The 16,048-nt window shown below is 43.3% G+C and overlaps 1 protein-coding gene across 1 annotated transcript in view; it reads left to right on the top strand.

The window, feature by feature from the left end:
- LOC122943215 (sodium/glucose cotransporter 4-like) overlaps positions 1 to 16,048 on the top strand; it is a 68,371-nt gene that overhangs the window by 8,994 nt on the left and 43,329 nt on the right. Inside the window, exons 2-3 of the mRNA XM_044300784.1 lie at positions 7,998 to 8,119; positions 11,272 to 11,343. Of these exons, the coding sequence (XP_044156719.1) occupies positions 7,998 to 8,119; positions 11,272 to 11,343 (194 nt within the window). The remainder of the gene's footprint in view (positions 1 to 7,997; positions 8,120 to 11,271; positions 11,344 to 16,048) is intronic.

Below are 16,048 nucleotides of genomic sequence, written 5' to 3'. Positions count from 1 at the left end.
GAACAGGTTGTCTCAGCCCCTTTCTCTATTTTAGGGATTATCAGGGCGACTCAGGGTCCTAGGTTTCCTGGGTATGAGCCGTCCTACCATCCAGGTCCGCTCATGCCGTGAGGAATAATGGCGAGGATTAGAGACGCTAAAGGAGGTGACCAGCTCCCTTATCCCGGCCCCTGGCCTAGTTATATTCTTGTATATCCACCTTATTATACCGTGGGGAGATTCCCCCACTTTCCACCGTGACAGTTACTGATGGAAAAATAAATCTAGAATATTTGCGATTACGAATATATAGCATTATATTCTACATCTTCGCGAATTCTCAAAGTGCTGATATTGGCAATCAAAATTTGCAATTAGAATATTCACGATCAACACTATTTGTTACCACGAACGGTGAGGAAATTTGGCTTTGGTGCGAATCGAATTATTCCTGAAATTCGGATCGAATTCCACTTCATCAACTTCGATTCGCTTATCTCTAGTAACAATATTATGGGCTGGCAGGATGGGGTGTTCAGAAGGTGGGGAGGAGGATGGCAAAGTAGAAAACTAAGATTTCTGTGTGTCAAACTCTGCAGAGACCAAACGTGTTTAAATGAAGTCATCATGGCAGTCTGGTCTAAATGGAGAAGATGAGGAAACATCACTGAATGTGATAAATATGTGGTGCTGTATTTCCCTGTATGTTTGGTAGTGTGGAATGTAGTCATCTATCATGGATCCTAATGTGGTATCTGTCTTTTTTGACAGAAACAGTAGTGCTGCAGCCTGCGCTAATCTGTCAAATCTGAAGGAACTGTTGACAGAGGCTTAGAACAGAGCCTATGACAGGAGCATAATAATAGCCTTTGGGGAGGGAGGGTTATATGTTGTCACTCAGCTTTCCCAGTTGTTGAGAAGGAGCTCATAGGTGTGATCCCCTCCAGCCGTGTATTATATAATTCTATAACACAGGGCGTGCACTCACTTTCTATATGCGGGGTCGGAGGTTTGCTATTTTGATGTTTGCCCTGTTGGTCAATATGAAACTAGTAGTAGTACTAGTAGCAGACATGACAATGTGCCAGCAATAAAGCAGTATCTAAACAATAATTGTGCCGGTCAAATAGTACCCACCACACACCGTAATATGCTTCCAGTTACAGCTCACTCTCTGTTCAATGTAACCAGGTCTCCTCTTCTTCCTAATTGTTTCTTTCTCTCCATCCTCCTCTGTCTTCCAGTCCCCTTATAGCCTGTCTCTACTTCATTTCTCTGCAGTCTTGTCCTCGGCACTTCCTTGGTTGTGTATAGGCAGTAAATAGTTAACCAACAGCTCTTTAGTTAAGTTACAAGGGTGAGCAGGCCTAGAACGAGGAAGTGTATGTATGAGCTGCTTACCACTAGGTCTAGTTCAGGAAACTATCATCTGTGAGACTGAAAGATGCCAGAAAAGCAAACTGGACTGAGAGACAAACACTGAGAGAAACAGATATGACATTTGCAGAAGGTTGAGAACCACTAAAAGGCTGTGATGAACAAAGACAGTAAGGTAAACGCACGTTTATTGCAACAGACTTTACTGCTTGTGGAGATAGTTAATAGCCCCCGGCGTATGCCACACTTTTTGAGACCGAGAGGCCAACCGAATCTAAGGACTGCACTCTGCAGACTGGGCATTGCAGAAAGTGTTGAAGGGACCTGTCAGCAAGATAATCACAGCATAATAATCTGCAGGCAACCTGTTATAGAGCAGGAGGAGCTGAGCAGATTGATATACAGTTTTGTGGGAAAACATTTAGTATAACTTATATATCATTCATTAAAATTTCAGCTCATTCTGGGCTGTGATGTCCAGGAGGTGGTCCTATCAGTGATTGACGGCTATCTCTGTATACACAGTCATAGAGAGCAGGCTGTCAATCACCGATAGGACCGCCTCCTTGACTTCAAAGCTCAGAATGAGCAGGAATTTTGATGAACAAAATACAAGTTTTACTGAATCTTTTCCCACAAAACTATGCAGCTCAACCCCCATGTTCAACGTGACCACTCCCCTTTTGATGAGTACAGAATTGCTCGTCTGTGGCTATTTTTTTGCAAAGTGTATTTATAGAGGGCCTCAGGGAGGACTGGTACCATCATTGCCACCCCCTATATACAGTCTTTGGGGAAAATGATTTACCCTTTTGGCTTTCTTAATTATTCAGTAGAATATACTGCTCTTTCTGTGAAGCGAGGGGCTCTTGTCGGTCTGTGCCATGCTTCATGGCATTAAAATATGTGTTTCATGTGTTTTCATTATTATGAATTGTGTCAAATAGGGTTGCGAATTTTGACACATGCCATTTGTGCGGTAAAATTAGCAAAATTTTCCTATTCACCTCACTTTTCCAAAGGGTCAAGAAAAGGGGACGTGCTGCGGGCCCGCATGTTTTTGTCAAACTGTGCCTATTGCTGATATGTGATGCAAATCGCATCATTTATTCAGTAAAGAGAGACTTTATTACAACCAAAGCCTTTGACTCTAACATCCATTCACTGGGCCTTATCTGCACTTGTTCTCCTGCCCCACACCCTGCCAACTATTCACCATCAAGGGCACCCCAGCCAACAGCAGGCAAAAGACTTCAAAAGTCCAGAGTGTGTCCCGAGGGAAGAAAAGGGCGCCATACCATCACTGAACCGGCAGCCCAGGGAGTACTAGAGGGAAAGGGATTAGCAATGAGAATTACAACTGCCCTTATTCCCACAGCTACCACAGCCATACTCTCCAGCCCAGAGCCACCGCACCTTCTCTGCGGCCCGGCCTGGTTCACTCATAGCGAGCTGAACACAGCTACTTGAACATGCAATTGCTCGATCGCTTATACCATAGACTGTAATGCTATAGTATTGCAGTTTATTGTCCTTGTGACATCTTCCTGTTAAGCCCTGCCTGTAGCAGGGCTTAAAAAGATAATGGCAAGCCTGGGAACCCCCTCCTCTGTCTAACCTCTCAAACGCCACAGTCACTATCGACCGCAGAATATAAGGGATTAAACATCTGGGATCTGAATTATCTGTTATCCAGGTCACTATGGGCTGGTGTCAGCAGCGTATGAACTCCATACATTCCCTGGCAACCAAGGACGTACAGGTATTTACTTGGTCATTAAGAGGTTAAAGGAGCAATAATTTTTTTTCTTCTAAATGTATTATTCACATAGACACCAACAATGATGCAAAAACAGCAGTTGGGACATAAAAAAAAGTAAAAAAAAAAGTGTTATTGCTACATATTTCATATATTATCCTTGGCAATGGCTCGACCCAAGGAAAAACAGCTAATAAAAAAAAAAAAAAAAAAAGAAGGAGGGGGGACTCATTAACCTTATATATACAGTATCTAAACAAGCATTATCCTAGATTAGACCATGTCCTGCTGCTCTACTGTAAACTTTATGCTTATTTCCTTATTATTGTTTTTGCTGTGATCATTTAGCAGATACCGGTCACAGCTTTATGACGAGTAGAATAAGACTGTCTATCAGCTGTCCTGGGGTCAATTGTCTTTTAACATATTAAATGTGTTAATGTTACAGATGTGATTGCTGATGGTTTACACACTAATAAATAATCTATTCTATCAATTATTACAAGGTTTTACTGTTGGCTCAACAGGATTTCACACATCCTGCTTATTCATAGACATTACTTAACTAGTTCACCCCAGCCTTTTTGATCGCTTGGAGTTGCACTTTTTGTGATGTAAGGTGACAAAAATGGTTTGTTTTTTCCCCCATTTTTATTATATATTTTTTAATGGTGTTTATCGGACAGGGTGGATTATGTGATATATTTATAGAGCCGGTTATTACGGACGCGGCGATACCTAATATGTGTGGGGTTTTTTCAGTTTTTTATTATAAAATAAAAGGGAAAAGGGAAAAAGGGCTTTTTTCTATTTTTACTTTATACTTTTTTTTTAAAACACCTTTTTAAACTTTTTTTCTTTACTTTATTTCTGATGTTCAATTTTGGGGGTCTGATCCCCTCTGCAATGCATTACAATACATCTGTATTGTTATGCATTGCCTGTTCGTGAACTACAGTGAGTAGTACACAAACAGGCTGCCTAGGACCTGCCACCCGTAGAAGGCAGGTCCCAATGCCGTGCATTGGGCATCCTCTGCACGGCATAGGGCTGCCTTGTCACGCATCGTATCCCTGCTACAAGAGCATTTACAGTGATGCCGGCGGCTACAGCAGGGGCTCGGCTACCAGGGACTGCCAGGCCCTTGCAGTGACCGCTCCGGTGCCCGCCCGATCACCATGACGTACTATTACGTCAAATTGCGGGAACGCAGTGGTTTCCATGACTTAGTAGCATGTCATGGGTACGGAAGGGGTCAATCTTGCAGATCTTCCACATGGCAATTTTTTTGTCTTCTGGCATTGTGGAGAAAAATGGACAGACAGGATATACTCACAAACTCCTCACAGAGCTAGCAGCAGCCAAGCATGACTTAGGTCTGGCACATTTTGAGCCTACACTCACAGTATCAGCGGCATCACCAGTTTGCCTGACCATAATAGAAGCAGATCTGGCCATGGCAGTTTTTTTTCTCGAGGTTCTGGTCGTATGTTGTCTCTTCTCTTTATTGCTACCATGCCACCACACTCTGATGTCGGCCCCTTCTCAGCACCCTAATCTGGCTCCCAGGTCCTGGACAACACACAATAGTCATCATCCTCACCCTCCCCTCTTATCTGACTGTGATATGTCATTGTGGGCCCATTTATTACCCCTTCTGATTCTCTGCTCTGTATCTGCCCCAAGTGCGACTGTCCTGCCACTGCCTGAACCACCTCCACATAGTAGTTCAAAAGCTGATTGTTTTTTACACAAGTCATCAACAGGAAGACTCTCTTGAGTATCGTCCATAGTGCGTGATGTGGTTTGGTTGCTTCTTAGAGGGGGGAAAAAAAAGTGCCACACTGGGTGGGGGTGGGGAAGGCTTGCAGTAAAGAGAGATATAATGAAAGTGAAAGGCTTTTCTGGGGCCATAAGGAGGAGGAGCAGGAGGGATGCTATGGCCCCTGGCTCCAGGGCTCATACTCAGAGGTGACCTCTACATCATCCTGCTGTGACTGAGAGCCATCCAGACCACATTGCAGTAATAGAGTATGTTCACTGACATGGATATAACAAGGCAGTTTTTTGCAGTAAAATGTGTTTGAACTACACGGTATATTGCAGTAATAAGAATGTGTTCACTAACATGGGTATAATAATGTAATATTTTCAGTACATGTGTTTTGAACTGTACGGTACGTTGCAGGAATAGAATGCATTCACTAACACCATTTTAACAAGGAAGATTGTGCTGTAAAACGTGTTTGAACTACACATAAAATTGCAGTAATGGAATGTGTTTACTAAGGCTACATTCCTATCAATGTTAAAGCAATCTGGCAGGCTGTTCCGGCAAGTGAACAGCCTGCCATAGTTCTCCAAATCCAACCTCGCTGGATACTGCTGTTCACCACCAGAGACCATTGACTATAACGGGAACCAGCTGGGATTCGGTTGTGTACAGCGACATTTGTCCGCATAAATGTCAGGGAGCTGCCAGTTTCCCGTCAAATTCAGTTATAGTCCATGGAGTCCAGAGGGCATGCAGCACTATTCATCTATGCCAGATCCAGAGAACTCCGGCAATCTGCTGGCTGGCTTGAAGCATGCGAGCGCCGCTTCCTTGTCATTACACTACGCGTCATGTCCTGTGGAGCGGTGGCGTAGTGTCATTACAAGTACTACTTGTATTACATTTCACTTCCGAGACGAAGTGCAGTGTAATAAAGTGAATGTGGTACTCGCATTGAGTGCCGCTTCCTCTTCAAACAGCGGGGGTGCCGGGTGTCAGACCCCCACTGATCAGATATTGATGACCTATCCTGATGATTAGTCATCAATATTAAAGGCTGGGCAAGCCCTTTAATTGTGGCATGGTGCGCCATCATGCCGGAAAAAGCATTGCTCATTACCAAATTGCTCCTGGATGGTTGGGGGAGAAGTTGCTCTTTGAGGAGGTTTTGATCCCATTCTTTATTCATGGCAGTATTCTTAGGCAAAACTGTGAGTGAGCGCACTCCCTTGGATGAGAAACAACCCTACACATGAGTTATCGCTGGATGCTTTACTGTTGACATGACAGAGGACTGATGGTAGTGCTCACCTTTTCTTCTCTGGACAATTATTTTTCCATATGTCCCATACAGTCTCAATGGGGCTTTATCAGAGAAAATAACTTTACCCCAGTCCTCTCCAGTTGCTTCTCATTCAAGAAAGTGTTCTCACTCAAAGTTTTGCCCAAGAACACTGCCATGAATAAAGAATGCTATCAAAACATCCTCCAAGAGCAACAATTTAGGAGCAATTTTGGATCAGCAATGCATTTTCCAGCATGACGGAGCACCATGTCACAAGGCAAAAGTGATAACTATTGACATTTTGGAACCATTGCCAGGAAACTCCCCAGATCTTAAAGTCCTTGGAAACCTGTGGTCAATCCTCACAAAGTGGGTGGACAAATAAAAACACAAACTGTGATAAACTCCAAGCACTGAATAGGCAAGAATAGTTTACTATCATTCAGGATCTGGATCAGAGGCTGATATCCAGCATTCCGAGGCAAATTTAAAAAGCTTTGAAAAAGAAGGGTTGACACTGGAAACATTGAGTCTTTGCATAAACTTGATAGATTTGTCAAAAAAGGTTTTAAAAAAAAATGTATGAAATGTTTCTAATTGTACTTCAGTATACCTTAGGAACATCTGACCAAAAAAAGTTAAACACTGAAGGAGCAAATTTTGTGAAAATCAAAATTTGTGCCAGTCTCAAAAATTTTGGCTCACGCTCTAAGGGCTCATGCACACGAACGTATGTGTTCCATTCCATGCATTGGGGCCGCAATTTGCGGTCCCCAATGCACGGAGAACGTTCGTGAGGCCTCCAGATCCAGACCCACTCTGTAGTGCTTCCATTGGGGTTCTGTTCCGTGCTTCTGTTCCGCACCGTTCAGCATCTCCGGATTTGCAGACCCGTTCAAGTTATGCGGAATGCACACGGAACGGTGTCTGTTTATGGCAAATCCGCATATGCGGTCCGCTATATGGAAACGGAACCCATACATTTGTGTGCATGAGCTCTAAAGGTGATCACATACCTCAAATGAATGTTGGATCATCCAACCAACTATTATGTATAGGTGGCAGATTTTAGTATGGAAAAAGAATGATTGGGCATGTTGGATGAAAACATGCCAAATTATTTTTGTTCCAAGGGGAGTCTTCCACCCCAAAGGTGTTTGGCAGTGATTTACTCCTCTCTCGCTATGGAGGGGCATGTGTATTGGGGAGGGGGTTAATTTTAATAGCAAGGATTTGCATGACGGCCATCTAATGAGTGTGGCCAGCTTTCTCATTATCTGAAAACTTCTTTAGGCCTGTTGCACACGAACGTTGTGCATCCGTCCTCAATGCATGGGCAACATCTGTGCGGCGGCCGTGACGGATCGAGACCAATGCAACTTGAATGGGTCTGTGATCCATCCGCACCGCAAAAAAATGGGGTGGGGTTCCGATCCATGCTTCCTTTCCGCATCTTTGTGATCGCGGACCCATTTAAGTGACTGGGTCCTCATCCGTGATGCAGAGTGCACACGGGCCTGGCGCCCATGTATTGCGGGCCGCAATACCGCCACGGGCACACAACGTTCGTGTGCAAGAGGCCTTACAGTCATTTGTCATATTTCTAGAGAAGAGATGATGGAGCTGCACTTTCTGATGAGTGATCTAAAGATTGTCAACAATTAGTTTTGAAGCCTGAAATGATTGGCTGTTATAAATGCAAAATCAATAATTGTTAGGCAGCTGTTAGCAGGTTGATAAACTCTGTTAGTCATTAACAACTGGTTAGTAATTAATGTATAGAAAAGTTAGACTTTATCTGAAAGAGATGCATTCTTCACCAGGAATGATGGACAATGTCACCACAGAGGCCCCGTCTGCTGAGCCTAAATATGCCACCTTCGATGTTCCTGATATCATTGTCGTTGTGGTTTATTTTGTCTTTGTTCTTGGAGTAGGAATATGGGTAAGTCTATAAGTATTAATACTTAGTCTCTAACATGTTACTACCTTGGCTGCCATTTCATTAAGACAAAATAGAACTTAACGTGCTTAATAAAAACGATACCTTTATTGATAAATTTGGGTTTATAGAGCAAAAGCGGTTTGCTCAAGTGATATCCTAAGTATGATGGATATTTTAAACAAGATCTCCTACTATAGATAGGATGCGATTTCAAATGGGGTCAATAGTATACTGACTAGGAAATATTGGGGTAATGGGTAAAACGGGTGGGAAAGAGTCTTTCCCTAGATGACCCTCAAGATCTAAAAACCTGTGCACAGGGATGTCCCCTGATGGTGGAGACACCCTGCCCACGTACCTAAATCTCTCTATTGCCCTATAGAATCCCTACTCATAGACCTAGATTGGAAATAAATAAATCCAGGGAGAAAAACGGAAAAAACATACAGATGAAAAATATGTATAAACAAAAAACAACCCCGCGTTTCAGCTGCATGTAGCAGCTTATCAGGAGGTGATATAAAATAAATAGACGTAGGGAATAACAGAAAAAAAGAACAGATATATAAATAATGATGAAACTTAGCTCCTATATATATGACCTGCTGGGTTATATTCAATGATGAAAAAAGTCTCTGTCAAAAAGATACTTGAACCGATCAGAGGGGGCCCTTCAGGCAGACGCAGCAAGTGTATAGGAAGTTATAGATAGGAAATCACATCCTATCTATAGTAGGAGATCTTGTTTAAAATATCCATCATACTTAGGACATCACTTGAGCAAACCGCTTTTGCAGTATAAATCCAATTTATTAATAAAGGTATTGTTTTTATTAAACACGTTAAGTTCTACTTTTTTTCTTAAATTAATCTCGGAACGTGTAGTTTATCTAAAAAAATATTTTTTCTAGTCTGTATTCATTTCATTAAGACCCATTAAATAGCACTAGACTTAGATACAATCTATTACCATAATTGCAACCAAGCTCCCTAAGGGTACTTTCACACTTGCGTTAAAACTTTTCCGGTATTGACTTCCGGCCTAGAGGCTCAATACCGGAAAAAAAATAATCAGTTTTATCCTAATGCATTCTGAATGGAGAGCGATCCGTTCAGTATGTATCAGGATGTCTTCAGTTCAGTCACTGTACGGTTTTTGGACGGAGAAAATACTGTAGCATGCAAAATTCAGGAACATTTGCCGGAATGCTGAATCCGGCATTATTTTACATTGAAATGCATCAACGCCGGATCCGGCCCCAAGTGTTCTAGAAAAACGGATCCGGTTTTGCAGTCTGCGCATGCGCAGACCTTTTAAAAATGTCAAAAAGATAAATACTGGATCCGTTTTTCCAGAGGACAACTGGAGAGACGGATCCGGTATTGCAATGCATTTTTGAGACGGGTCCGTCTACAAATGGTATCCGTTTGCATACAGATTGACGGATCTGGCAGGCAGTTCCGGCGATGAAACTGCCTGACGGAATCCAACAACGCAAGTGTGAAAGTAGCCTAACTCACTTACATCTACTTCACAAATAGCATGAGTTTTCTACAATATGAGTTTTTTTTTTTTTCTTGGGCTACGTTTATGCTGCATTCACTACTTTATTGCCTCGCCTAATGCAGTTTTTTTTCCAGTATGAGCCCACAACCATTGGGCAAAAATTGCAGTTTCTTGGCAGGAATATTCTGCAGCAGACAATTATCTGGATCTGCTGAAGGTACCAGAGATTTCCAGTAAATGTGCACTTGCAACGCTCCAAACTACCATTCTACAAAGAGATCAATGACCTCCGTGATAAGAGCATTTCATGACTGATGATTGTCCATCACTGCTCAGGAAATAAGATACAGCAGAGCTAATGATACAAAGTGAACTTGTTTAAAAAGTAGTCTGGAAACTAATCAACATCACCCAATGAGCATGTAAGCCTTAGGGCACTTTCACACTTGCTGCAGAGTGATCCGGCAAGCAGTTCCGTCGCTGGAACTGCCTGCCGGATTAGGCAATCTGCATGCAAACGGACAGCATTTGTAGACTGACCTGGATGCAGATCCGTCTCACAAATGCATTGCAAGAACGGATCTGTTTCAATTTTTTCTCACATTTTTAAAGGTCTGGATATGTGTAGACAGGAAGGACGGATCCGTCATTCCGGTATTTTTAATGCCGGATTCGGCACTAATACCTTCCTATGGGAAAAAATGCTGTATCCGGCGTTCAGGCAAGTGTTCATTTATTTTTGGCCGGAGATAAAACCGTAGCATGCTGCGGTATTATCTCCGTCCTGAACAGTCAAAAAGACTGAACTGAAGACATCCTGATGCATCCTGAACGGATTGCTCTCCATTCAGAAAGCATGGGGATGAAACTGATCAGTTCTTTTCCGGTATTGAGCCCCTAGGACGGAACTCTATGCCGGAAAAGAAAAACGCTAGTGTGAAAGTACCCTTACTTGTCCATTAATGCTAGTACAAATTCTGATGTCCAAGCCGTTTGGCCATATATATACTGTATCTACATTAGTAGTTAACAGGAGTAATTGTCAGGCCAAGGATGTAGGATCACCAGCCAGTTTGGGAATATTGATCAGAGCCTTCATCTGTCCATCTTTGTCTGCTTTGCCTCATTTACTGTATGACTCTGACTCAGAAATAAAATTGATGTGGACCTGCGTGCCAATTGCAGGGGATTTCCAGTCTAGAGAGGAGGATCTGCAGTTTTTTTCCAAAAGTAGCATTGTGTCTATGGACTGTAATTGGTTCTAGTCAAGTGAACTAAGCTGAAATGCAATACCAAATACAGATCACGGGCAAACATGGTGTCTCTTCTTTCTAGTCCTGGACAACCCTTCTAAAGTACAATGTTCAGTATGAATATTCTCGGCCTTGTACAATGACCTCTGTTAGCACCATTTTACTGTCATCAGGGTACCAATGTTAGTTACTACAATGTTAGCTGGTATCTATCTACTATATGGTCATGGAATTTGTACTGTGTATTCTCCATTTAACACGATATCAGCAGAGTCCATCTTCAGCCTATCATTACATGTAATACAAAGGTCAATAGGGAAGACAGAAAACCCGCTGTATGAATGGAGACCTGTAACTAATAGTGCACTGACCAGTTTTTCCATGTTTTACAGTCCTCTGTCCGTGCAAGTCGGGGAACAGTAGGAGGATATTTCCTAGCCGGAAGAGCAATGACCTGGTGGCCTGTAAGGAATAATAAAACACATTGGTTTATACTGTTAATAAGGGACAATAACCTGTCGTCATGTCCATTTCTAATTCTGCTGCAATTAATCTTAATCCCTTTCTTATTCTAAATAGTAGTAGTTATTGGTTTTGTTACGACTTGTCTTGGATGAAAATCAGGGGCGTAGCTAAAGGCTCATGGGCCCTGGTGCAAGAGTTATACTTGGGCCCCCCAAGTCTTCTTGGGTCTTCTTATGCAGCACAAGGGTCTTTGGGCCCCCTCAGGCTCCTGGGCTACGCCCCTGATGAAAATGACATAAATAAAGATCAGACATCCATACCAGACCCATATATGACTCCCTGAGACAAACTCTAAGGCCCCTTGCAGACGAGCGTGTGTCATGCTGCGGGACCACACCGCAGCTCCCGGCCTGACCTCCCAGCACAGTTACCCTTACAGTTCTGGAATGTATTGGATAACACTGCCAGCATTATGTCAGTGTCATCTAATGCATTCCAGACTGTAAGGGTTACATAGCATCATAAATCAATATAATGCTATGTGGCCCCGTCAGTGCTGGGAGGTCAGGCCAGGAGCTGTGCTGCGGACCGCAGCATGACACACGCTCGTCTGCAAGGGGACTAATAGACATAAGACTAGGAAGCAAAGACCTGCTTGGTGTTCTTGCTTTTACAAATAGGTATTAAATGTCACTTAAAAGGGCTGGTTTAACAAATGTGTTGCCGCATTCAGCTAGCCATCGCTCTAAATAGTAACATGTTGGCTTCCTGCAGCTTCTATTTGCTTACTGCAAATAGTTATACACTTACTGTTTAACTCTATAAATCTGCATACAGTAAGCTCCCCCTAGTGGTGGCTGCAGACAGACAGAAAATTGCCAGGAATGGGGTTTTCCTGGAGTTAAATATCGATGATCTATCCTCAGGATAGATCATTAATCTCAGATCAGTGTGGTTCTAACTCACTGATCAGCTGTTTGAAGGGGTCGGCAGGTTTGGATGAGCACTGCAAACTTTTCATAGTATACCATGCACAGCACTATTGAAAATAACATTTAACGAGGTTTTGTATGTGTTTAATATTGATGGCCTATTCTAAGGCGAGGTCATCAATACCGTATCTGAGTGGTGGGGGTCCAACTCGTGGAAATGCCACCATGCATGTATAGAAGCTGCGCTTGGTAGTGCAGCCCAATCCTATTCGCTTGAATGGGACTGAGTTGGAGAAAGGCCATATGACCGATAGATGTGACATCACTGGATAAGCGGGGGAAGGGTGGGGTGGCGGAAGGATAAGCCACCAATACTTAATGCTCTAAAAAACACTTTAAAATATGTGGCTACCACTGGCTTCTGCATCTCACATGTAACTGAAACCAGATGGATCCATTTTGATTCCCATAGACTTCTAATATGACAGATCAAAACGGAATGCCTCTTAAAGGCTTCCGTTTTGACTTCCGTCTTATGGATTCCGTTATTTTCCGTTTTAACCATGTTAGAACGGAAAACAAAAATGGAATCCATAACGGCAATGTGAACCCGCCCTTACTTGATACATTTGGCTTATCCTTAGACCTAACATTTTTTTCTTAAGAAGCTCCTTCAGTTTTGACTTCTGTCTTATGAATTACATTATTTTCTGTTATAACGGAAAACAAAAACAGAATCCACCCTAACATGAGATCTTTGATAAATTTGGCATAAAGTCCTCCAACGCAGAATCGAGCATAACTGACTTCAGATTTTCTCCTCATGATAAATCTCCCCCTGTGTCTTTATATAACTGGCAATTTAGACATAAAAATGTCTTAACTCTAACAACTCTGTCCCTTGTCCAACTGCCTTGCCCTGTGCAAGTGACGTCTCGCATTACAATAGACATGTGGATCCTAAAATCGGAATTTCATTGGTTGCAGTGGCATGCCTAAGGTGTTTGGCACCCAGGAGGGGTCCTTTTTCTGCCGCCCCCCCCCCCCCCCCGATACTTTAAAATATTGTGCCCCCCTCACAGTAGTTATGCCTTAATTGGGCCCTCCTCACAGTAGGAATGCCCTCATTGCGCCCTTTCACAGTAGTTATGCCCTCATTGTGCCCTTTCACAGTAGGTATCCTCTCAATGCACCCCTTACAGTAGTCGTGCCCTCATTGTCCCCCCTCATAGTAGTTATGCCTACACTGTGCCCCTTTACAGTAGTTATCCATTTATTGTGCCTCCTAAACAGTAGCTGTGCACTCATTGTGCACCCTCACAGTAGTTATGCCTCCATTGTGCCCTCCTCACAGCCCTTACAGTAGGAATGCCCTCCTTGCACCCCTTCACAGTAGTCATGCCCTCATTGCGCCCCCTCACAGTAGTTATGCCCACACTGTGCCCCTTTACAGTAGTTATCCCTTTATTGTGCCTCCTAAACAGTAGCTGTGCACTCATTGTGCCCCCCTCACAGTAGTTATGTACTCTCTGTGCCCCCTTAATAGTACTAATGCCCTCTCTGTGCCCCCTTGCACAGTGGTAATGCCCTCTCTGTGCCCCATTCACAGTAGTAATGCCCTCTCTGTGCCCCATTCACAGTAGTAATGCCCTCTCTGTGCCCCATTCACAGTAGTAATGCCCTCTCTGTGCCCCATTCAGAGTAGTAATGCCCTCTCTGTGCCCCATTCACAGTAGTAATGCCCTCTCTGTGCCCCATTCACAGTAGTAATGCCCTAGTAGTAGTAGTAGTAGTTACTCACCTTGTGCCTTTCCTGATCTAATCCCCTCCAGCAGTTCCCGGCAGCACTGTGTGGGTGGAGTGCTCAGGCAGATTCACTAGCTTCTCCTACACAGTTCAGCAGCAGAGTCTGTGCCTGCAGGGTTGAATGGTGAAGCAGGGAGCAGACGGCTTGGAGTGCAGGGAGCTGAGTGGTCAGTAAGTGAAAGGACCACCAGCTCCGCGGTGATCTAGCAATGAGAACTTTTATCTGTATTAATGGCACCTCCCTAACTCTTAGTGACCTTTTACAAGATGATAGCTAAAGAAACGCTCATTTATTGGTTGTTCAGATCTTTTATGCAATGTAGTGAAGATAGGTTGCACTAAAAGGCATTGTAGGAAGGTGCTTCATAGGGGGAGTTCATCCACATCAAATATAGGGTGAAGTTCAGCACTCTCCAAGTTCCTTGACAAAATTAGTTCAATTTTATCATGCAAACAATTAATCACATTAAGCCACAAAAGGTTTATACATCGCATAGTAGAGATGAGCAAGGTGATTTTTTTATTTATTTTTTTATCGAAATTTGACCCAAATGTTTATTTAAAAAATTCTTATTCGGTAGAATCGCAATTTTTTTCAGATTCATTTGGGTAGAGTTTTTCAAGAGAGCAAGAAAGCACTTGCTGGCAGAATTGATTCCTACCCAAATTGAATTTTTTTGCCAATTTGAATGAATTGAACATAAGCAAATTTTAGGAAATTTGCTGATCTCTATCGCATAGTAGAAATGCAGTGTTTCAATCATCCCAGACCTTAATCTGCATGCCCGTATGAGGCTGGATGGAGGAGCACATCCAAGCACTGCTAGTGTAGACCTACAGACTGCTAAAAAAGGACAATATATGTATCACCATATTTTTCGCTTGCTTTATAAGATGCACCTCAGGTTTAGAGGAGGAAAATAAGAAAAACATATTTTTCATCTAACCCCCATATCAGATCCTCCCATCAGACTCCCATATCAGGACATCACATCAGACCCCGATATCAGGACATGAGATCAGACCCCCATTAGACCTCAGATCAAACCCCCATATCAGACCTCAAATCAAGATCAGACATCCATACCAGACCCATATATCAGACCTTAGATCAGACATTAAAATAAATAAATGCACTTACCTCTCCTGCTCTGCCACTCCAGGTCCGGTGGACTCCCCAGCAGTCACACTCCTTGGCCTTCTCTGGGCTTGCACTGCACTATGACCTGACTGGATACAGCATCAGGTCATAGTGCACATACTACATCCTGACACTGTATGCAGTCAGGACAGTGCAACGTGGACCTAGGTAGAAAAACTAGGGAGGGTGAGTACTGGCAGCTCCTCACTCCCCGCATTCCGCAACTACGGCTTACTAGTGAGCACTTCCATAATCAATCTGCTGACTAGTATTCGCAATATATGAGTGGCAAAGGCTGGAAGAGGCCTGTGACCTGCATTGGAGATGGCGGTTTGAAATGAGACTCAGTTATTTTATTTTATTTTTTTCTTCTTACCATAGCTATTTGGGGAGCAAATGTCACGACTCCTGTAACTGCGTGCAGTTGCCTGCGGTCTAGGTCTGGTTGTCAATCACAGGTGAGGGCTGTAGTATGTTGCTTCACCTGTGGTTGCCGCTGGCAACATTGTTTATGTGGCAGTATAGCAGCCTGAGCTGTTGCGAGGCAGCTTGCTATGTTGTGCATGCGGTTGCACCTGGAAACCTGTCTATTTAGGTGTGCCTTATTTCTGTTTCTGTACACAAGGTTTATTTATGGGTGCACGTCCCCTTTAAATGGCTTTCTTCCCTTCCCTGGTGTTGGAAGCGTTAACTTCCTTCCTAGTGTGTGTGCACTGGGTGTGTCTGTGTGGGTGTGGCTACATGGGCTATTTAGCCTCAGTTGAGACCTGATGTCTGAGGGGTGCTCCAGCCTTGTAGTAAGCTGAAGGCACCCTCCTGGTCTCT

Source organism: Bufo gargarizans, chromosome 7 (assembly GCF_014858855.1).
Source record: "Bufo gargarizans isolate SCDJY-AF-19 chromosome 7, ASM1485885v1, whole genome shotgun sequence".
NCBI lineage: Eukaryota > Metazoa > Chordata > Amphibia > Anura > Bufonidae > Bufo > Bufo gargarizans.
Note: the sequence above shows the minus strand (reverse complement) of the source record. Positions and strands in the feature narration are given on the sequence as shown.